This window comes from Ictalurus punctatus, chromosome 6 (genome assembly GCF_001660625.3).
Source record: "Ictalurus punctatus breed USDA103 chromosome 6, Coco_2.0, whole genome shotgun sequence".
Lineage (NCBI taxonomy): Eukaryota > Metazoa > Chordata > Actinopteri > Siluriformes > Ictaluridae > Ictalurus > Ictalurus punctatus.
In genome coordinates this window covers 21,553,105-21,577,059 of record NC_030421.2, presented here as the reverse complement: position 1 = coordinate 21,577,059, position 23,955 = coordinate 21,553,105, and the positions used below count along the sequence as shown (strand labels likewise).

The 23,955-nt window shown below is 37.0% G+C and overlaps 1 protein-coding gene across 5 annotated transcripts in view; it reads right to left on the bottom strand.

Moving 5' to 3' along the window:
• epha3 (eph receptor A3) overlaps positions 1 to 23,955 on the bottom strand; it is an 85,243-nt gene that overhangs the window by 59,161 nt on the left and 2,127 nt on the right. For 4 of the 5 annotated variants that reach the window (XM_053680991.1, XM_017470448.3, XM_017470446.3 and 1 more), the window contains exons 2-3: positions 18,812 to 18,876; positions 11,521 to 12,181 (exon numbers count right to left, since the gene is read on the bottom strand). In XM_053680991.1, the coding sequence (XP_053536966.1) occupies positions 11,521 to 12,181; positions 18,812 to 18,876 (726 nt within the window). Of the gene's footprint in view, positions 1 to 8; positions 11,293 to 11,520; positions 12,182 to 18,811; positions 18,877 to 23,955 lie in introns of those variants that run through there. The other variant, XM_053680992.1, reaches the window with a different exon arrangement.

Sequence of the window (23,955 nt, the reverse complement as noted above, 5' to 3'; positions counted from 1 at the left end):
CTGAAAGCAGAAAATCAGAAACATATCCTTAAACACCCAGACCTAGCCCCCTAATGCATGCACTGCATTGCTGACAGTGAAGTTGTTTTTCTCTAATATTCTATGTTTGCTGTATTAGCAAACAAGCACATCTGATAACTGCACATAATGAAATTGAGCATTACTGTAGGCTCTCACACAGAATCTGTTAGCCAGGTTGAAAGATTAAAAAAAAAAAACGTGGAGATACTTCAAAATCTTATTCTGGCTTATTCAGACATAAAGTCACAAAAAAGTATGCTCCTGAAATGACACAATGTTTTGAGCAAATAATGGCATAAAACATAATGTAATCTTCTGGTAAACACTGAAGGCTTTATTTTCATGCCAGTACAAGGGTAATTTGCTGGTTAACACCAGTTTGGGTGCAAGCAAGTTTTTTTTCGAGTTTGCAAAATGTAATTTTGCTGTTATTTCCGTGGTTATAAATTAATGTGCTGCCCTAATGTGGATGGAGCAGAACAAAGGAACTGTAACATTCCAAAGTCAAAATGCAGTGGAATTTTTAAACCCATTTTGGTTTAAAAAAAATAAAAATAAGATAGCGTGGCCCAAGACCACTTTTAGCGCAGATGGAGGGACAAAATGGTAATTCCTGAGTTTAAGTTCATCCTTCTCATCCTACCATTTATTAAAACCAGGTTTTATGGAGTCACAATTTATCACCTCACTTCAACATAAATAGGCTTCTTCACCCATACATAATTAAATACAACAGACTTTATTATTTTATCTGCAAAAGACTACTAAAGCCAAATTTACAACTAAAGCTTTTATGAATCATCTTTTAGTCACAAACAAACTTCTATTTTAACTAGTGCTCAAATCCACACAACCTGTGAGAAACGCTGTACAAACATGCACCCAACTCATCCGACATGTGTGAAAGTGGAGCAAAAGACATAGGGAAATCCATCCATGCGTTGTTTAAATTTATTTATTTATTTGTTCATTTATTTATTTACATGTGCCATGATCATGAAAATATCCCTCTCTCAATGTGTCAGCTAGTTAATTCTCAAATATAATGTGATATCAGATCACATTGTCATTAGATCTAGAACATATTTTTGCTCATGACATGCATGAGATTTTCCCTTCAAAAACAAATATCCTTTGAAAAGAACAACCTTATTGAGGGTGTGCAGATATTTTGAGTTCTCTCTTACTTCGACCGGCCCGTCTCACAGTTTCTGGTAAGGCCACTTAATCATGTGGACACTAGGAGCTATCCCAGGAGATTTGGCAAGGTGCAGATACAGAAAAAGTACACAGAGGGAACCCATGGGACAGAGTCACACAAGAGACACTGTGTACTCATTTACAAAAAATAAAAAATAAACAAACACTTGCAGGTCAACGAAGCCAAGCAATTAATCTGTTCACCTCAGCCTGAACACCAGTGTCCCAAAAATAGTTTTATTCACAAATGTTTTTATTTAAAAAAAAATAAAAATAAAATAAATAAATATGAAAAAAAACCTCTAAAAATGTTATGCAATGGAGTAAACAGTGAACAACTGGAAAATGATGGATGTATACTTTACACTTCATTTAATCAATCCTACCAAATTTGAACACATTTGAAATTGCTTTTATATATGATTTAAAAAAAAAAAACTTGTGATACCACTTGATCCACTTTAATAGTAATGAGGTGCAGATGTGCATAACAACTTCACTTCATTTGAGAAATAGAATGAAAAAAATGCAGAAGTATTTTAGGCTCAAAATATACCCTATGAAAGCATACAGAAACAAAGGACAATGTCTTTCCTACATGGTGCAAAAGTTGCATTTTTATGTACCTGTGGCAGTAATATAGCCTAGCCCGCAAGTGTGTGATACAGGGTAATTCAGAGTGAACATGCTCAACTATTGGCAACAATCAACCAAAAAATCAGTGCTTAGAGCCCCCCCCCCAAATCCCCCTATTGCTTTATTAATTTGTAAAATGACCATGTGAAATGTTTTTATGAGCAAGTTCTGAATAAGAATTACACCTAAATTAAATGATTGGAGAGATTTTGGTAGATAATAGATCCAAACACTGTAACTTTCCAGTCTTATATTCTATCAACACTGGATACATCTGAGATGGTTGCACACACCAAAGATTTTTTTTTTTTTTTAGGAAATATACACAATTACTTGTTGGGAGTCATCATGGTGGCACAGCAGGTAGCATTGCTAACTCACAGCTCTAGCGTCTCTGGTTCGATTTTGAGCTCAAGTTACTGTCTGTGTGATGTTCCAAATATATACCTTTAGAAAGACTGGCTACCCCAGGTGTAAAAGACTGTGTGAATGTTTGTGTGAAGGGTCTGTCCCTGCCTTGTAGCCATTGTTGGCCATGGATTAATAAATACTTGCAGAGGTAAACTATGTCAATTAGCTTTGCACATTTACTTTTTCAGTTTTTTAACAGATTTTTAGTTTGACAATCTGTAAACCAGATGATAATTCTTTTTATTTCATTTATGGTTTGATGGCAGCTGATTCTAACAGCTTTATTGCCATTTCAAAAGAATAAAACATTTGTATCCGGTTTGTTATATGGAAATTACTTACATATAATATGAACTATACAAGTGCTGCAGTTAGAAAGATAATAGTACCAAAATAATTATTTTTTTAAAAAATAGTAGTACCTATTTTCTTATATTGTAGATACAGCCTTTCAAATTCCTTCATTAGGAATTGGGAGATAAAATAAGCATAATAATGCAGCATCATTAACATTTTCTTCTCCACTGTGGTTTATAGTTCAGTGTGACAAAAATAGATGTTTTCTACTGAGCTGTAGAAACCAAATCATAGTAGAAATCTTACAATCTTACTGCCTAGTACTAAGAGAAAATACTAAAAAAGCTCAGCACTGACTTCAAAGTACAATTCTGAAAGACTCTAGTTTAGGCAGCATGTGTCCTAAAAAACAGGCCCAGGGAATGAAGGCAGTCCAAATAACTCAGTGGATTGTCTATGAGTAGACAGCCTGACATACACACACCAGCTTGGACTTGTATTGTTTTAGCATTGCTAGACTCACTAGGAGATATGTCAAGCCAGGGCCATGATAGTGTAAGAATTCAGAGAATGGTAGTGTTTGGATTTGCAATTCATCTGAGGTTGTGTGTTTCACAACCTTGCTGAATGAAAGGTCACAGAAACAGCTTCACTGGGTAATTTACAGATGTTCATTTGCCATTCCTCAAAGCACAAAAGAACACCATAGCAGCTTAAGTGAATAGTTGATTAATGACACTAATGTCAAAACTGAAATGTGATTTTTGGAGAAAAAAAAAAACACACTGTGTAGTGCCAAAAGAGACCGCCATTGTGTTTATCTTGGTGAATGGGCCACTTCCCCCTGTGCTGAGTGAGCAAGGGGAAGGCGGGAAGGGGGAGACTCGGCCTGAAGCATGCTTGAAACACTGGCTGTCAGAATGGCCTTGTCCTGCTGTCAGACTAGCAGCACGCTCATCGATCACAGTCACACCCCCCTCTAGCCCATGTCCCATCCACCAACAGGGGCCATCCCAAATAAACAGCCTGACCCAGAGGCTGCATCTGCAGGATGGGATTTACATTCCAGAGCTTGTGGTTATAATCTTTGAAGTGAAAATCAACCTTTAAACAGAGCATTCTCTGGACTAAATCAAACAAACCCACTCTGGGGCCGCAGAAGGTGAATTCATAACAACAACAACAACAACAACAACAATTTTGCTGGGAAGAACAGATTATGCCTTATGGAGTCTTGGGACAGTAAGACCCACACAGAGGCACACACTACACCCTTCTCACTCACTGTTGGATTCTCTTCTCCATAATTAATTCTTTTGGTTAGGATTTGTCAATGGTGCCTTCAATAAAAAATGCAGTGTTTGTGAACTCATGCTGTTATAGACTGCTCCTTTCCCCACAAGACTTCACCACAGTTAATCTCTGCATAGAAACAGCATTACTGCTGTATGGGTTTCTCAGATTTAATTAGTTTTTCTTATATACAGTGAAATTATGAGATGTTCAAAAGTAAAATATCTCATTAGGTGTTTAGTGGGAAGTGTAAAAAATGTAGTAATACATTAGCCCACATATAGCTCACTCTTAGATCAAATAATAACATTAACATTTCACATTTTGCACCATAACACTGGTTTGACTTAAATTCAAAATTTCTATCACATTATTTTCATTGGTTGCTGTTGTCAGTTGAAATTGGTTTTTGAAAGGAATTAAAGAATTATTTTTGCCTTGACCATTTTTTGATTTCTAACCCTCATAGTTGTTACATGTGTAAGCCCATCCTGAAACAATCTCACTTCAATTTGCCCATGGAAAATGTCAAACATTAGTCTTTATGGTGGAAAATGCTTTAGGGTCAGTGGAAAAGCAGCTAGAAAAATAGTCAGGGAGTGAGTGTCCCCTAACTTCAAATTGATAGAAAAACCAAATGCGGTGAGTCAGAAGTACAATAATAGCTTCCATCTGGGACCTGACCTGGGTATATGAAGAATAATTCCAGTATAATAGGCCTAAAGCAAACCTGCCAATGGCTGCACTGTGAAGAACAAAGCATCTGGCCTGATGTACGAGTAAGTAGTTTGTCCTGCAAAGGTGTCAAACTATTACCATACGAAGGAAAGACAGAAAGAACTGTCTTACATCCAAGGCCATGAGTTAAAGCCTGATTATTCCGCGTCTGTTTACTGGGGCAGAAGGAGCCCATGTGGCAATGCAGTTATTGTGAGGTGAGTAAACCCTAGAACTACTCTGCTGCTCCCTACAGCACACAAACACTACCTTCTCCCCAACTCCAGCTAATTGCCAGCAAACTCAACACTCAAGGGGCATGGGAGATTGGATCAACTCTGTGTTCCTCTGGCAAAGACAGCTAATAAACCGACACAGCATTCCTAATAAACTAGCTCAGTAAACAAACTGAAAACAAGGAAACTTCTAGAACAACCTTTTTCCGTGCTGTTCAGCGGGTCAGTGTAAATAGTTGTAGCTACTATATAAAATGCTCACCACTTGTTCCAACAGTGGAGGAGATCAGTGCTGCAATGTTGAGAGCTGTTGTTCAAAAGTATGTACACCATAAACAAATGTTGGAAGCTTTATTACTTAGCCAGCAACTATATTTATTCCAATTCTGGTATGCCACATAAAACACACACACACACACACACACACACACACACACACACACACACACACACACTAGTCTGAGGCCTTAACTTCCTAAGATAATTTACTGAAAGGGTGCAAGTATGTGTCATACAAACCAACAAAGTATGAATAGAAAACAAGCCAGTCAGTGAATCCAAAGGAAAACTCAATGTTTGACAGTTAAACATGTGTTATTACAGTTTCTAGTTAAATGTACACTCAAACACTCAAAACATGTGTAAATCAAAAACACACAAGGAAAGTTAAATTGCAGCTTATTTCTAGTCATTTTATATGTATGGTATTTCCTTTTACTGGGAAGTGACAATACACCGTGCATTTCCTAATAAGCTAGGTGAATATTTGTTTCTCAAGTCTCTCTCAGGTTTGAGCAAAAGCAGACCTAGTCAGAAGCCTCATTTGGTCTTTAATGTAAATGGCCCCAGCAGAGTCCTTAATATGAATGAAAACTGAAAGCACTACAACACCAAAAAGCAGAACAGTTCACACTCAGTTTTTCATTCCATGTGGGAGCACTTTGGCCATTCCATGGCTTTGCCATTGTTTGGGAGCAATGATTTGGACCATCAGTAGTGGGGTGACATGAAGCAATGTCTTGACAATGTACATGAGCCCTGAAAGTTTGTATGAAGGGGAAACACAGGAGAAAGCGTTTAGAGAAAGGGTGGAGAGTGATAGAAAACATGTGGCATGTGACCGACGCCTAGGCATGCAAACCCAGCCTTTGATCCTCCAGGTAGGACGGTTAGCCGCCAAGGCAGAACATTACCATTACAACTACCTCACAGAGCATTAGCAGCAATGCATGGATTAATCAAGCAAACATTCTGTCTTGTGACTCTCCTCAGAGGACCCCTGGCCTTATTTACTGTGGCTATTGCTACTGTTACATGTTATATGAGAATGTCAGATGGCTACAATAGGTTATACTGGCCTGGCTTCATCAGGTTATTTAGAATATCCAGTGTTTAAAATACAGAACAGAAAATGCAGGACATGTTTAGCACTTTTATTTTACAACACCTGTGCCTTTTTCAGAGGTTGGCCAGTATTAAAAAATATTCTAGAGAGATGGGCTTGATTTTAATAGGAGTTTGTTTTGAATCTATATTTGATTTAAGCTTTTATTTATTTCAAGGAAGATCATGTCTCTTACAAAGCAGCTAAATTCCTCTTGGCTCCGCATAATACTGTACCAATCCTCAAACTTTCAGGAGGAAATCCATTAAAATGTTCAAATGAAGCATCTGTTTTATATATACACAAAGGGACATTTAAAAGAGAACTGCTTCTCTTGAATGGACATATAATGACGTGCAAAAAGATTCAGTCCCATCACTGGGAGAAGAAGAAATCCTCATTTTAGACATGAAGTGAAACAGAGGGACTAAATTAAGGCAGAAAGGGGACCTTGAGACAGAACACAAATAAGATGAGCACTCAAAACTCCCTGAAATGCACTGTGGACTCTCAGGGCCAGCGATGGATTCTCTGCTGACTTAAAAATTTTCATAAAAATAAATAAACTACCATATACAGTAGATTTCTGTGTTCACATGATTATTCTCAGTCATGTAAAGATTTTGTCAGTGAAAAGAAAATGGTGGAGGAGGTTTAATCCAAGTAGAATTTGTTCTCTAATTTGTCAAAGTTTGTGTCTGAGGTCTACTGCTTAAGACTTTCAGAAAGTGGTCATATTCTCCCAGCCAGTCATATTTGTATGCTGTGAGTGCTTCATTCAGATGTATTATTATTTTTGCCAATCATACATTTTATGCACACATTGTACAGGTATGTATATAAATCTAATATTGTGGATGTGAGCTGTGAAATAGGCCAACAACCTGCACATATTATTATGTGTCCATTGAAACAAAAATGAAATATATCAACTTGCTGCAATGGCAGAAGGAGGACAGCTGGATTGCCTCACAAATCCCCTGGTGATGCCATTTTGAGGACAGATTTTAATGAAAAAAATTAAGACAGTTTGGAATAGAAATCAGCACCACAGTAAATATCATTATAATTTTTTCATATTAATACATAAACATAAAATTTGAAAAAAGTTGGTTTAAAACAACTATACTATAGTGTTATGGGTTTTCCTAGGGCTTCATTGTTAATTTAAAATGACAATACCACGTGGATCTCGGTGTAATGTTTTTGCTCCTTTGAATATGTATATGATTTCCTAATAGTCACTGTAAATCTTTTTTGTTAATGGCTTTGTTTAGTGTGGTTGTTAAAGTCCAGTATTCTCTTTCTATTTTAAGGCTTTACGCTACGTGTTAAGGCTGTGTAATGTATGATGTCCACACTGTGATCCATTCTATCCAATATTGTTTTCTTAGTGACATAGACCTCACTGAAGGCCTAGACCTAAAGTGCATGGACTGCCCCACTGTTGAAATGTAAGAACAGGGTCAGTGTGCACTAAACACAGTTCGCTGGCCCAATGTCTTTCATTCAGTAAGGCTTTAGGGCTTGTTAAAATACCCATTGCACTTTCTAGAGCAGCATTAATAAGATCTGATAACTAATCAGGGATCGTGAGCACAGGGATTGTATATCCTGGTAAAGCCAGGAGGAATGTAAACCACTGCGGCTCTCAAAGGAGCCCTGTGGCAGCTGCGAACATGGGAAGCTCAGAAAGCAGTCAGACATCCGGATCACATAGTCTTTTTATTTGCTGTTTTAAGATCAAATTATTGTTAAGACTTTAATACAGATTTTAGTGCTCTGTTTGATTATCGTAACAGGCCGTACATTCACGTCACGTCAGCTCAGAATGTACTGATACACTGCCAATGAAGCTGTATTGCAAGCAAATTAACAACACATTTAACTTTATAATAAGGTGACTTTTAAAACTTTCACATCATTGTATTGCTAATGCTGTTATACTAGATAATGAATTAAAGAAAATCTAGTTGTTATCTCTTTCAGGTTAATTCTCTAGTGACGTGAACAATCAAAGTAACCTTCAATAACACACTCAATTACTTTCAATGTAACAAAGGGTAAAATTAGTTGTACTGCATAATCAGTAATTAGAATACTTAAACCATTTCAAATATTGAAAGTGCTTAATACTTGGAGACCGTGTTTTTTTAAAGGTACTGTTGGACGATGCTATGTCATTGCTTTGACCCTCAATAAAGCAGATACAATTAACATTTTTACTATTTTGTATTGTAAGCACTACTTTGGTGTAAAATGTCTCACATATATCCAGGGGCATGTAACAAATAAGTTTTTTTATTTGTCAGCAAAGTAAATTATTATTCTCAACTTGCCTGTCAGTGCAAATATATTGAGTCTCACAACACCAACCTGCTCAAACACGACAGTACATGAAATATTCAACAAAGGATCTCCTGCAGTGCTGTGTCCTCTATATGTGTCAGATCCACACTCAAGATGATGAAATTCTGCATCTGCATACCTCAAAATATCTGTGTTAGAGCGACACTTGGACTCCATACAGTAATCAATCCATTAACACAGCAGGCCTGCAGAGTGAGCTCTGAGTAACACCCTTCCCCTACAAATGTGCTTATGAGTATGGAGGTGCAGCTGTCACACTCCTGTAATACAAGCCCTTATTAGTGTCCATTAGTCTGCCCCGAAACTAATAAGAGATTGTCAAATACATCTAAACTTTCACACAAGCACCACACAAATAGGAGAACATAGAAAAATGGATGGTGCCCTAAGGGGAATCACTGCTGCATTATCGCTGTTTCGCTACAGAGTAATCAGGGGGATAATGCACAAATCTCCAGTTCCTACAATACTACAGAAAAATTATGATTTATCTAAAAACAAATGGAGCAAGCACACTCACTCATTCATTCACTTGCTTACTCACTTATTAATTCACTCACTCCATCACTCAGTCTCTCTCATTGTATTGTCATCATCACTTACATTAAAGTAACACAAAGAACCACTTGTCAGGCGCCGGGTTTTACACGCCACAAATCGGTGTTGGGATTGACAAATTGTTTGGAGCAGTCACCTTCAGATGCGTCAAGTTCTTGCCAAACCACAGGCTAGAAAACCGGACAGCAAAAATGCATGACCATGCACAACTATTTCAAATGTATGGTTAGCCCTCAGACATCAGAATTTGTATTTAGTTTCAGTGAAAGAGTTCTTTTGGCTGCTCCTACAGCTCATTCCTTTCATGGGGTAAAATGAGAAAGGGGAAAAAATCGCATATGTTTTCTATGATTTGCATTTGATGAATAATAGATTGGGAGAAAACAATCCCCCCTAAACATGTCAAAGACACTTTCCAAAATGTTTTTCTCTGTTTTTTTTTGTGTGTATTGTTTTAATCTTGCACAGAACATTATTATTATTATTATTATTATTATTATTATTATTATTATTGGTGTTGTTGTTGTTTGTTACAGTTATGCTTTACAAATATGTTTGCATTCAAAAGTACAAATCTTAGTGTTACGATTTCTGACAAGCACAACTAAATACAGTAGTCTAGTGGAAGATACGTACTTTATCTACATCAAACTAGGATTCCAACATGGCTGTATCCTGGAAGACAACAAACCATAAGGCAAAAAAGGAAGGTTTTATCATAACCTTCTCAGTCTCCAGTCCTGATTTACAGAAGGCAGTGTATAATATCTGGCAGAGTTACAACATGACATGGAGAATAAGGGCTAAATATTACAACTCAGAGGATCCGAAATCTCCTCAGGTTGGAGGCAGTTATGAAGGCAAATAAAAAGTTATTAGGAAATATTTACATCACAATCAGAATTAACAGATATATTTTTTTGTTCACTGTGAATATGTTACCATGCAATATTTGACCATTTTATTGTGAAACCTGCTACCTAACAAAATGTTGCAAATTAAATTTCACTGTCTTTTTCATTTTGTTCAAAAGTATGCAATGTTTTGCCCTTGAATGCAAGTACATAACTAACAGTTCTATTTAAAATGCCAGGTATTAAATCTCAGTTTATGGACATTTTATGACCAATGCTCTTTAATAATTGCATGACTAATAACAGTAAAACTTAAATATTGCACTAATCAAAAACACAAATCTAAAGCATCCAAGTACTCCTTTTTCAAAAACTGAATATGTGCAATGTTAGCCAAAAATCATTTCATGTTTTCATACAAAGAACTTAATATCAAATATACCTATTTTTCAATAAATGCTCATAGCACCTTCAGCAGTTTCTCAGCATACACAGTTCAGCACATAACATCATCATCAATCGGGCCCACACATCTTCAACTTCAATGGCTCTCAATCAATTCTCACGCATCCATGAACATCGAAAAGTATCACACAGAATTCCAGAACTGAAAAACATCTTGAGGCCCAGTTGGAGAGGAGGAGAGGGATACAGAGCACTTTATGAGCTGTAGTGATTTCTCTTGGGAGCTGGCTTAACTCAAATAATACCACAGACAGGAGTGAATCTCTACATGCCAGCTGCCAACCAATTTATTATCAACTCTCTCAACCACAGCTCCTCTCACAATTATACACGCCAGCCGAAATACATGGTTCAGTATATTTACTCTGAGCCAGCTCTCCCTGTAACGAACTTCCATCCTAACATTGACGTTCTTGCTCATTTAACCTTCTGAATCTGGCAAAAGTGCACACTGTCCATACATCTATAATAAATCTTTCAAGGAGTAGAGCTATGTAAATCATTTTCCTTTATATCTTCTATATTACATTTATAAAACAAGCAGGGGAGAATAGAGTAACTCACAGGATCCTCTAAGAACACTTTGATACACACACACACACACACACACACACACACACACACACACACCTTTCACCACAAAGTCTTGGATTCCAAGCACACATCTATTCTGTCTCCTGATGAGGTGATACCGAAGAGTGTTTCACAATCTTAACTGCTTCAAGCTGCTCTTTGTGGGCGCCTACACCACAAATCTATCCTCTTCCCCGTTGGACTGAGTGCTCATACTTCTCAGTCCCAACACACACCCACTATGGCTTACAGATCAGAGGTGTGTCGGTATGTATCTCTATGAGAAAAAAAACAAAACAGTTTTGCTCTCCAAGTAGCACACAAGTTTACACATTTTAAAACACAACAAACAAATGAATGAAACTACAACGATAGATGCTGGAATTCATTTAGAGTGCTTGTATATAGTATTGGTGCTAGTACATTATGCTGATGAAAGAAACAAAATGGGCCGTGAAATGAAAGGCACTGCAAATAGGAAATGAAAGAGGAAAAGAGACTATACCTTGGCAGGTGACTCCCCGATCCTCATAACCAATGTTACACAAACATTTCCCAATGGGTACCAGCCATTCTCCCTCAGTGCTACAGTACATTTTGGGAGGGTCCTCTTCCTTGGAGTTGTTGACGCAGGAGCCCCTCACCTCCACTAATGACTGAGTGTCCATGGGTACTGTGTCAGGAAAACTGGCCAGGTTCCGCACTGTGAAAGGGCATTTCTTAAAGTACACCCTCACTGACACCAGGGCCACGCAAGCCCCCACATCCTGGAAGGCCAGGTAAAAACCTTTCTTAGTGACTGGACCAACTTCTCGCACTTCAGTGTTGAGTTTAAGAATACGATCCCCCAGGTCCATCTGAGTAAAGCTTTCATCGGCTGCAATGGTGTCTATTTTCGAGAACTGGTGTTCACGGAACTTACTGCCCTGGTCCTCGTCTGTCTCCAGGTAGTGCAAGTTGAAGGTTTCTTTGCAGGTTCCCAGCACCAGTGGGATGCTGTTGCAGTCTCTCAGAGTGAACTTGAGCTCCACATATATCTTCTGAGCAGAACTTCGAGGGATCCAGTTGGTTCTCAGCCAGTTGTTCTGGCTGTACTCCATCACATTGCACACCTGGAAGGTCCGAATCGGTGTGTAGTGCTCATCCACACCACTGATCTCTTCCCACTGGGAAAAGCAAAAGGGAACAGGTATGGTTATGACTGTGGAACAGGACTACTAGGGTTCACTCTAATACTAAGCTATGGATATTCACACTGCCAACAAAATATGAATCACCTGAATGGCACAGTAAGATTTAAATGAATATTTATCCTTTGGTTTATAATTAACATGTAACATATAATGAATTGGCCTCACCAGTCTCTGATGTAATGGGAGTGTGAATTTGACTCATTTCATCATGCCTAAGTGTTTTACCATAAAGTATATGGTGTTCAAAGTAACACTGTGTCCAGAATCATATAGCCGACAATTGTAACACACACAAGCCAGAATAAGTTACAGCATATATTAGAAGCTGGACTCTTTTAAATCTCACTCTTGTCCACTCCTGAAGGAATTCTGACCCATCTGACCCATTGATCACTCACTCCTGTTCCAGTTATTTTAGCATGTACCTGCATGCAATATTTTCGAATGAACTTTGTCAAAATCAATTCGTAATCTAAACTACCAAGATAAAGTATTTACCAAACCCTGTAAACGCACTCACAAGCAACCTGCTGTGTCCAATACACTCCCATTTAATGTGGTCTTTCTTTGTCCACAAACTTCATAACTGACTGCCCTCTCCTACCCACATTACAGTAAAAAGAACCCACTCCCACAATGTACACATCTAGTCCTGATGCACACCTATAGTATGTACAGAGAAATACTGTTTTCTGTTACAAAAACAGAATACTGTCTGGCTTCCCATCAAGTTGCAGTTTTAAAAAGCCCTTGGTAAAGTCAAGTGGGTCATCTTTAATAGTCTTGACCTGTTCATTAGCAGGCAGGACAAGCGTGCCCTCAGACTCAATTGCCTATTTATGTTTCTCCTGTGGCAGTGGTTAATGAAACACCCAGGAAAGCGCATTAAGACAGGTTTATTTTCACATTTGCTAGACCACTATTGGTTATGATGGCTACAGTAGCAGTTTACCAAAATTAGCAGTAGACACTAAATAAATACAGAATTTTAAAAAACATATACCATACCCTGATGTACACTCATTAAAAATTTAAAACTCATGAAAAATTTTATTAAAAATATGGCTACCATGTAGTTGGCACAAAGTCCAAGTTGAGTTAAGTTGCCATAAGTATTAAAATAGAATGGCTATGTCTTCTATAGTCCAATCTAAATTTCTTGAGTATGTATCACAATCTGTATCTGTATTACATACTGTAGAGTGTCTATGTTCACAGCCTTTTTAATGAACAGCTGTGCCATCTGTTACTTTTCTCATACCTTTTAAAGAATGGAACCAATGTCAGTTGACTTTTATTAGTTTACTCAGATTCATGGCAGCGCTTCAAATTTTCTAGACTTGTATTTTTTATGATTTACACCTACAAATTATACACACACATTGAATAAGGATAACTCCAATCAAAGAATAACTCCACTGATTATCTGAATACTCTGCTTCATTCTGGACCAAGGTTATAATGTGTTCATTTAAAATAGGCAGCTACAGCTATCCTGGCTCACTAGCCTGTATAGCAGGGTTGGGAGGGTTACTTTAAAATGTATTGTGTTACAGTTACAAATTACTTCATAAAAAACATAATCAGTAACGTAATCCAAGTATGAATCACAATATGAATCACAATATGAAAGTAATGTAATCTGATTATTTTTGGATTACTTCAAGGTCACATATTGAAATAAAGTCAAGAGAAAAGCAATACGATCTGAAATACTTTTATGTACAGCTTATTTTAAGCTTAAAACATGTTCAATGTATGGATTAGTTTGAATGAAATACATTTAAAAATAAATAAATAAATAAATAGATCACTGTTCCTGATGCGGCAGGGCGGGGTCCTTAATAACATTCAAAACAGTGTTACTATGAATGAAGACTTTAATACACTGAAAAATACACACTACTAGCATCACATAAATAAATATGTGTGTGTATATATATATATATATATATATATATATATATATATATATATATATATATATATTATACGTATTTGACAATTTTCTACTTATGAATGTCCATGGAATAAAAAAAAAAAATTAGATGCCACGAATGTACCTTCTGCTATCATTCACACATTTGAATGGCCATGTAATACGAAGTAATGTGATAACATGAAATAAAAAATGAGCTTATACCCATGGGCATTGTTTCGACTCAGGACAGCCGTCATTTGCTGCTATTGTCAAGCAACTGTTTGATGCTGTAGACAACAGTGATTCGTCTTTGCATGTTTGCTGAGAATAGGCTAATTGCCTAGAGGCAGGAATTTGGCCAATAGTTGCTGCAAGTCTTTTATAATCAACTGATGTGTTTGAGAAGGTGGGAATTACAGACAGGGATTAAAGCAATGCAAATATGCGCACACATGATGCAGTATTAGACAATAAGCACACCATAATGAAACGAAAGCCGAATCCCGGACATTTTCTCAAATGAAGAAATGCTTTTCAAGGTCCGAAAAAGAGGACATGTCCGGGAAAAAGAGGACATATTGGCACCCTAACAAAACCATTTCGAAGAACAATGTGTGTTAATTTCTACTAACTGTGTGCATACACCATGAGGTTGCTCATGTGAGCCACGATTATAGCCACGAGAACCAGAACTATAATCATCAGCTGTCTATATTGTGTTATGTCAAAAGATTAATTTCTTTGGTTTTAAATGATTTTTTTAAATCCTGATAGTATTCCTATTTTTTTACAAAATGTATCTGTAATCTGATTACTTTGTTTTTTGACATAACTGTAATGGATTACAGTTACCAGTTTTTTGTATCCTGATTATGTAACATCGTTACATGTATTCCATTACTCCCCAAGCCTGCTGTATGGTATATGGGCAGTTTCCTTCAAACTGGAGATTCTGAAGAAGTGTTATGACCACAGTTGAATGAAAACTGTTTTTGATGTCATGTGTTTATGAATTTCCAAGCAGACAAAGTGGAATAGTGCTGCAAAGTCAAATACATCACTGGAAAGTTCAAGTGGTGATTTGTCAAAGTAAGTTTCATTCCATGAGGTATTTTTTGAATTGCCAGCTTGTGTTCACTAGCGTAGTTGATGCCCCAAATTGAATCCAGGTGCCTGGGCTGCACTACATTATCATATTGCAGTGAAGGACTGTGTCTAGACCATAAGTGCCAAAGTAAATGAAATATCATATATGATGCATAGATCACACACTTGAAAATAGCAAATTACAGGAACGGTCTCCTGTCATGTATGACATCATCATGGCACAAGCCACCCTCCTATAGCACCCTTCTTTAAACCACCATGCTAAGCTGCACTGAGCAACAGTAAATCACTGTACACACATACATCTGTCTGAACATTTCTTTTAACAGGTAATAGTTTTTCAGAGAGTGATTACCTCTGAGATTCAAGCTACAACTTTATACCATGTAGTATCTCTCTAAGCTAAAAAAGGAGACATTATCTCTCTGTTTTGCAACTTAACGTTCAACAGGCAGACTGAAATTGACTGAAGGTTTTTCCAAATATCACTTTACATCAATAATCCCCCTCGAGCAAGGAAAGCAACAAGGAAACATGGGAATCAGCAGTTGGTACATTTGGCAGAATCATGGCCAACTCCCCCTCTATGTGTGCTCTCACTGTGAAGACTGACCAACTGTTAAATACTTTTGACTAATAGATGCTCTGGCACTAGTGTGGAAAGAGACAAATTGAAAGAGGGCTTATGTTTCAGAGAGACATAATAAAATTACAGCTTCTTTCGTGTATTACAGTGAAATTGCATTAGTTAGAAAAGACCAATATATAAGCCCAGATGGTATCAGACATGAATTTGCTTATTCATACAGAAGACAAAATTGAATCTAGCAAATCCTGCTTTATCCATTATAATTCTTCTGATGTACAAATTAGAGCACATTTTTCTTCTAAGAGCTGCATTATGCACCTGAGTGCTGAGATGACAGAGAAGATCTACCAAGAGATATCATCTATGATATACAGTATGACACAGACACATCAAATTTAATCTCATACTCACTTTCTGTTAACTGACATCATTCTAATTGCTTCAAATAAAACAAACTGTATAAATTCATATCTAATTTCACAGCATCACTGCCCTAAAAACTGTTGCTTGTTCTGTTTTTTTTTCTTTTTAGTTTTACAGAATTAATTGTTCTTCTATCCTCCCTTCTTCTATCCTCCCTTCAGAATTTCAATTTAGTTCACATCATTCCCACACCAAGGCTGGAACCAACAGTGGCTGCAAATGTTTATCCAGCTAAAATTTCCTACACTCGGCCATCAGGACAACTGTAACCTATCAGTCAATGACTTTTCATTGCTATTTTATGACTGTGGAACCATAACACATTGTACACTGCCCATTTACCCTACCGAGGCCATATGATGTGCTAATCCCAGTTTATATAGCAGCTTTTCTTCACACTTCATACAGCTGGGTGCATTTTTGGTATTCATTTTCAGAGCCCAAAACATGCTGAAATTGTTTGGACTTTCTGTTGATACTATTGTCTTCTTGGAATCATGAACATGGGTCTTGCCTGAATAAGACCCAGAATTACACAGTGAAGTGGAATATGACAATTTCTGCCTAGTTTGTATAGTATATTAGGCTGCAGTGAAATGGACATTCTGTACTGGCCATGTCTTTGGTTTCCAGCATATTATATAGTTACTCATTACTTCACATTTTTATTAAATGGAATGGACACTGTTTTCGCAATACACAGACAGTTCTGAGAAGCAGCCCCTTTTGGTTTTGAAGCAAAGTAGGATCTAATTTGCAGCTTGTAGTTCAGAGTTTGCAGTTTAGTTATTTTACCAGAAAAAACTGATTTTCCACAAAGCAAAAATAATCTATCCACATTTATTTAGACTTCAGGAGGTTGCGTGTTTATGCATTTCAAAATATCCACCATTATGTGACAAAATGTTCATGTTTTATTTAACCAAATAAAGTTAAAATTAAAAAGCAGTGATAGAGTCGTGCCCCTGAGGCATTAAATGACTGCTTAATGTACAATGTTGAAGCATTTTCAAAGCCCTAATCTACAGTTCATAATCATGCCCAAAATCTCTTCCCTTCATAGCACAGATGATCTCTATGTCGACACTGAGCTACAAGCCAGGCACTCTGGGTAATCATGGAGCAAAGGCGAAGTAATCCTCCTGCCGCGAGTAATGAATCCCAGACTGAGGCCTGATGCAATTTGGACGAGCCATAATAAACAGAGCTGTGCGTTTAAAAAGTCAACCACGCTGAGCCAATTTATATTTACTGTCCTTATTGGGGAAGGCGGCCACGTGGGGAGCGTCTGATGGGTTTAGCTCCCAATTTGCTTTAACCGGGCCGATTTGTGCTTACACCGGCAGAAGGCTGGAAGCCCATCCATCAGTGTCAGTGCTGTGCCGGCACATTACGTGCAATCATTTTTGAGGACATGGCTCTTAGGGCAAAATGCTTATCACTCAAAACTAGGTAAAAGTCATGAGTAATTATAGTACATTTATCTCAAGGTCTTGATCTGCATTCTCCTTCACCAGTTATGGCAATGCGATGTGCTAAATAAAGGTTACGACATTCACATTCACCTTTATGACTGTAAAAAAGATTAATTGTGTCATGCCATCATCTGTACCTGCTCCCTAAACTACTAACAATTAAAACTAACTACAATACCCAAGATCCTCTGCCAAACTCCATGTCAACTGACAGTCACAGTCAACTATCCCCTTTTCCAATCACCAGACTTCTAATCATGGACACCTGTTTGCAAGTCTTACTCAAGATTCTTTTCTATTACTGAGCCATTCTCATTGTATGCCTGTTCCTCTGGTTTGACCTTAGCCTGTTTAGTTAATTCCTTGTTAAATATTAGCTATAGTGTTTGCCTGTTTGCCGATAACCCGGCATCTGTCTGTTTATGCATTGAGATTACCATATGATCCTTTTGGTTTGTCTGTTTCCATTAGTTGTAATAAAATCCAAACTTGTACTTGTGTCCTCCTGTCTTTGTCTAACTTAAATATGCTCCAAATTTATTAGTTGTAAATTTAGTAATAAATAAGTAGTATTATTTTCTCCACCAAATAAGGTCTTTACATGAAGCACATATTATCTTAAAATCAATCTATTCCCTTTTAGCCAACCATCTACAGAAGAAGGACAGTCTAGCCTATATTTTACAGTGCCAACAATAAAAAGAGCAAGCGGAAACCAGATTTGGCAGCTATATGGAGAAAATTACTGGATTACCTTCGGCACGTGCCAAGAAGTAATTTTAACACTTAATAAAGTTTAATAATGGTTGGATTAAGTAGCCCCTGGGGCCAATTCACAGTAAGATAAATAAACACGGTTGTTACTGGGCACTTTGGGTTTTGAGAATAGAAATAAATTATTTATTTTAAACACCCTGAACACTGTCTTTAGGTCTCCTATTTCCCAAAGCCTCAACAAAATTATATTCTTATTTTACCAAAAGTAAAGAACCTCGAGATAAAAAAAAAGTTTAAATACTGAATAGTACTACTGTATGTCGTTTCTGTTCTCCCTCACTAAGAGTTATGGTTAACATGGACATACATACCCCATGTGGTGGATATGATATCCATCCCAGCTCCCCTTGGCTTGCTTTGGAATCCAACAGGTTAACTGCATGGAAAGAGAAAGAAAGAGAAAAAAAAAGAATGACTATCCCTCATTAGCCTCTATTATCCTCCCACCAGCCCCTTGGGAGGCATGTACATTCTGACCAAAAGAGTATTTATTCAGCTGGACTACTCTTATGAGATGATCAAATTAAACAAACAGTGCAAGCTTCTTCTCTCAGTAGATCAGGCTCATCATCCAAATGACTGTGGTGGGTGCAGCCACTGGGGAAACAGGGAAATACCCACATCAGTCGGACTGTTCGATTTCAATCCCTGCCCTGCTGCCGGGAAGAGGCTGCCAATGGGCGATGGTGTCTCACATGTCAATATCTACTACACTGTTTCTTTGTATGACGCACTGTTTTTCACTGATCTTTAAGCAGGGCACATCCAGCAAGCATTGTCTGAATGAAATCCAATATCCAAAAATTTATGTAATGTAAGCTGTGAAAAGATTATGAGGAGACTAGTTCTACGGACAGGCTGCATGCATGCACAGTCAAGCTGTGAGAATGTGAGATTTTACATATATATATATATATATATATATATATATATACATACACACACACACACACACACACACACATATATATATATATATATATATATATATTTTTATATATATATATATATATATATATATATATATATATATATAATATGAAATATATGAAATACAATTCACAAACAAAACGAAAGGAGGATTTTTTTATTTGACTCCTCAAAGAGGAGTGTGAATCGGACAAAATGGCTGTCTATAAAGCACAAGCACTATAATGCACTACGTAGTTCTTTAGGGCATTAGAAGACAGAAGAGGTGAGTGTATACAAAAACATTGTTATACTCCACTCCTGACAAGCTTTTAACATCTTTCAATCTTGTGTTCTACTCAGCTTGACTGAACGCAGGTCAAAAAGAACAAAGACTGCTTAAATACGCAATAAATGCATAATTGTAGTTGCCATGTGGGGCGTTCAGCAGGGTGCCTGTGACTCACCCTCTCTGATGCACTGTCCAGTAAATGTTTATCCAAAACAAATGACATGTACAACTCAAAATGTCAAGTGACTTGACTGGTAAAATATGCTTAATTAGCTGATTTTCATCATATAAAGATCTGACAGCAATTACAAATAGGTCATATAGGTCAGCAAACTTTCAAATACAGCAAATACCAAATCCACATAAAATAGGAGAGTGACTGGTGCAAACATTTTGAGTCATACCATTTATATCTAGAATTAAATGGAGAGAAAGGCCGTGCGATTGTTAGAATCCAATACACCATTCTACAAATGGGACCACACCTACTAAAACAGCTGGCTGTTCCCATACAGCAGACAATTTCCTATTAACTGTAATGAAGATATCTGCTTGTGTCCGGTAATGGCAGCTGACATCCAGCTCCATTGGTTCCAATTTAACTTTCTCAATGAGCCGAGCCAACGTCTCAAATTGAGCCGACCAGGGGAATTTGAGAACAGAAAATTAGATGGCTATACTGGTGAAGTGAATTCTTTAGCTGCAGGAGCAGGAAATCTCAGCCAAAGACACCACCCTCCCAACACCAAGAAATAGGGGTACATCATGCATACTCTCTCAGCTCAATACTGCAATGCCAGCTTATTAATACATTATCCACTGCTTGTCCATAGGAATAAACAACGACAGGCAAAACAGATACAATCAATACATGACAGAGACAGTAATCTAGGATCACAACCACAGTCTCTCCGTGAGCATCCGCTGTCCTGATAAATCATCCCTGCACCAGTAACTATTGTCTTCATCAGCACATTGCATGTTTATTGAACACATCAGCAGAATGGAGGAAAAACACAACGGCTTATTTCATTCTCTATCTATCACGTGACAGCCCACAAGTGCATACAATATCCTATTTGTCAAATATTTACAGTATCAAGGACAAGTTTTTACTGTACAGTAAGCACAGCTGTACATTACCACTCAGAATAAAAACAAAAATGTTTATAATCAGGAGGTTGATGAGACGACCATACAGCTTTTTTTCATCATTCAGCTAACCTTCACCTTTCTTGATTAGCTAATTAAATCTGTTATTAAATTATGATGGGAATCGGGTGGTGCAACACGTAAGAAGTGGAGTCCAAGGAGATGAGGCATGCTGAGGCTTGGCTTTATTAAAAGCTGATTGTACGTCTACGTGTGTGTGTGTGTGTGTGTGTGTGTGTGTGTGTGTGTGTGTGTGTGTGCGTGTGTGAGAGAGAGAGAGAGAACACATGGAGAAACTGAGGATTGATTTCATAGATTTTTAAAGAGGAATGTAACACAGATTAAGTTAGCTAAGTCCCAAAGAGCCTCTCCTGATTAGTGAACGATGTTTAAACTTCACTTGAAAACCAATGCCCTCTCAAAAACAAACAAATACAAATAAACACAAAAACAAACAAATGTGTGTTGTGATCCTATTTATGGTGGCTATAAAAGCTGGAATAGCTGTACAATGTTATATTCCTTATATAATTGTTTCACTCAGTTCCTCAGGTGCAACTTCAGAAATTTGAGATAAAACAGCACAGTACTTTCTAAAATATTCAAATAAACATATAGAATATTAAGACAATAAGTCAACACAACCTACAGTGGTGTAGTGAAGTATTAATCTGCAGAGTATGAATAATTCAGCTCTGTCTGCATGTGTCTTCTGCTCCAGCCTCTGTGCAGCTTTTACCTCAGTCAGTTCCCTGTGAGGACCGAGCAGTCTCTGCCCGCACAACACCGCCAGCCCGAGCCCCAAATACACAATTTTTACCATGATCACATGTGTAAGCAGATTTTCTGCACCTCTGAAATGTACCACCACTCACAAAACATTGCTTTCAGTAAGAGCAAAAAGCACCTCCGCACCCTGAACCTGCCAAAATGACGCTCTGTCTAAAAATACAGAAGGCATTGAGATGGCAAAGGATGGCCCAGTATACACTAAAATGGAGGTAATTTGTGTGATGTGCTATAAAAAACTTTGATTAGAGCATAAATGTCTGGAATTAGAGAGCTTTCAAGACATCGACATGAAATGCTTCTCTCCGAATCACAGTCTTTAAACAGGAATATTATTTCAGACAAGCTATCCAACATATACTGAACTATCCAACCTTCAGTTATGCAACATAAGAATAAGCATAAGCATAAGAATAAGCATAAGTCCTATAGTTTTGTCTGAGTTGCCCAGACCTGACTTCACAGGGTCTGCTAAATGGCAGCAAAATTAATTCACTTCTTTAAACAAAAGTATGTTTCACTAGGCAGTATGCCCAGATTAAAGAAAAGATAAAACATATACTCACATTTAGAATCTCTGAGGTGTTTATTATGTAGGAAAAGATCGATATAGCATGAGACCTAATGGTTGTCCTGGAACTAATTATAAAAAAAAAAAATAATGCCAACGTTTTCAAAATAATCTTCAAAAGAGACACTATAAGGACTATATGTTTTTTAAAGTGAACCTAAAATGTCATTATTTCCCATGCAAAGTTTGAAACACATGAAAATGTGTTTGTAAAAAAAAAAAAAGTTAAATATCTATAAATAATCAGGAAAAATGTCACATGAAAAGAAATATTATATTTTCCAATAAGCAAAAACATATGGTATAGAACTAATACATTTATTAATCTGTCTTAATTGAGTCCAGATGGTAAAATGTTTAGGACTGTGTATTGTGCACCTAAAAATAAAGTAAGCTTCTAGAGTTTAAGCATAATATTGTGATAAAGTACGGGGTGTCCCCAAATTCTCATAGGGGAAATTATTATTTTTTTTTTTTAGCAAAATGTCTTCCAAAATGTTTCATACTTAGTGTAGTGTATATTACAACATTGCTATTATATCTTATTATTGCTTAGTGTAGTGTATATTAATATTGCTATTATATCTTACAAGTTAATGAGACATTTTAAATAAAAAATGTTACAACAATAAAAATAAAGATTATAATAATAATAATAATAATTATTATTATTATTATTATTACTAATACTAATACTACTACTGTTACTAATGCTATAGAAAAATAATTTAGTGTACCTAGTACCTACCTAGTACCTAATGTATTAGGCATTCATGTTTAGGCTTGTTTTTAGCCGTGTATAGAGCAGAGCAGAGCAGGCCTGGAACCCCAGATGTCTTATTTAATAGGAACCAAACTAACGCGCAGTTATAGCTGGGCCTGTAGCGTCTATCAAACCCTGGTAAATGTCTTCATGACATTTTTAATCTATTAGCCTATTATGAAAAACTTTCTTGTTAATGAGCGGTAATTAGAATAATCTGTGTAGACTGGAGTCTGTGTAAACTGGGGTTTACACAGCTTTATCGCTTTATATACACTTTCTTGATCGCTTTTTGTCTGGATCGTATGATCGCTTCCAGCTCCGAGTCTCTGCGCTGTGAACAGCAAGAGGGAAAGTGTACCATTCATACACACTACTTATACAAAGCAACCTCAAACGTTCTGAGAAAGCCACTATCACCATATGGTCGGTCCCTTTTTATTATTATTTTAATTTTTATGTCACTTCATATATCACACACTGATATGAGTTGAAAGCTCCAACCTCACTTCTAACTATAGGCTAACTGGTGCTATAATCTGTTATCTTCTAAACTGTTATATTGCTCTAATAAAGAAAATATGGCAAAATGCATAAAGTAGCCTGATCCTGCTGCAACAACAAAATAATAAAACAGAAGCTTTTAATTTACTGCTACGATAAGAAACAATAATAAAAATGAAATTCAGACTGCAAGCTAAATCATAAAATTATGATTTTTATAATACGGGTCATCCTGAACTGGGCCTTAAACTACAAAGGCAACCAGCAAAGGCACAAAATGGTCTATGGGAGATTTTACAGTTTGACATCGCCTAAAAGCAATTTTAAAAATTATTCTACATTCTCACCGTAAACTTTAGGCCCAATTAAGAGAGTGAAAAGCCGAGAAAAAGAAAAGTCACTTTCCTCTAAATATATATCTATATCTATATATCTATAAAGGTGTAGCGCAGCGCGTGCAGCTCTACACTGACAC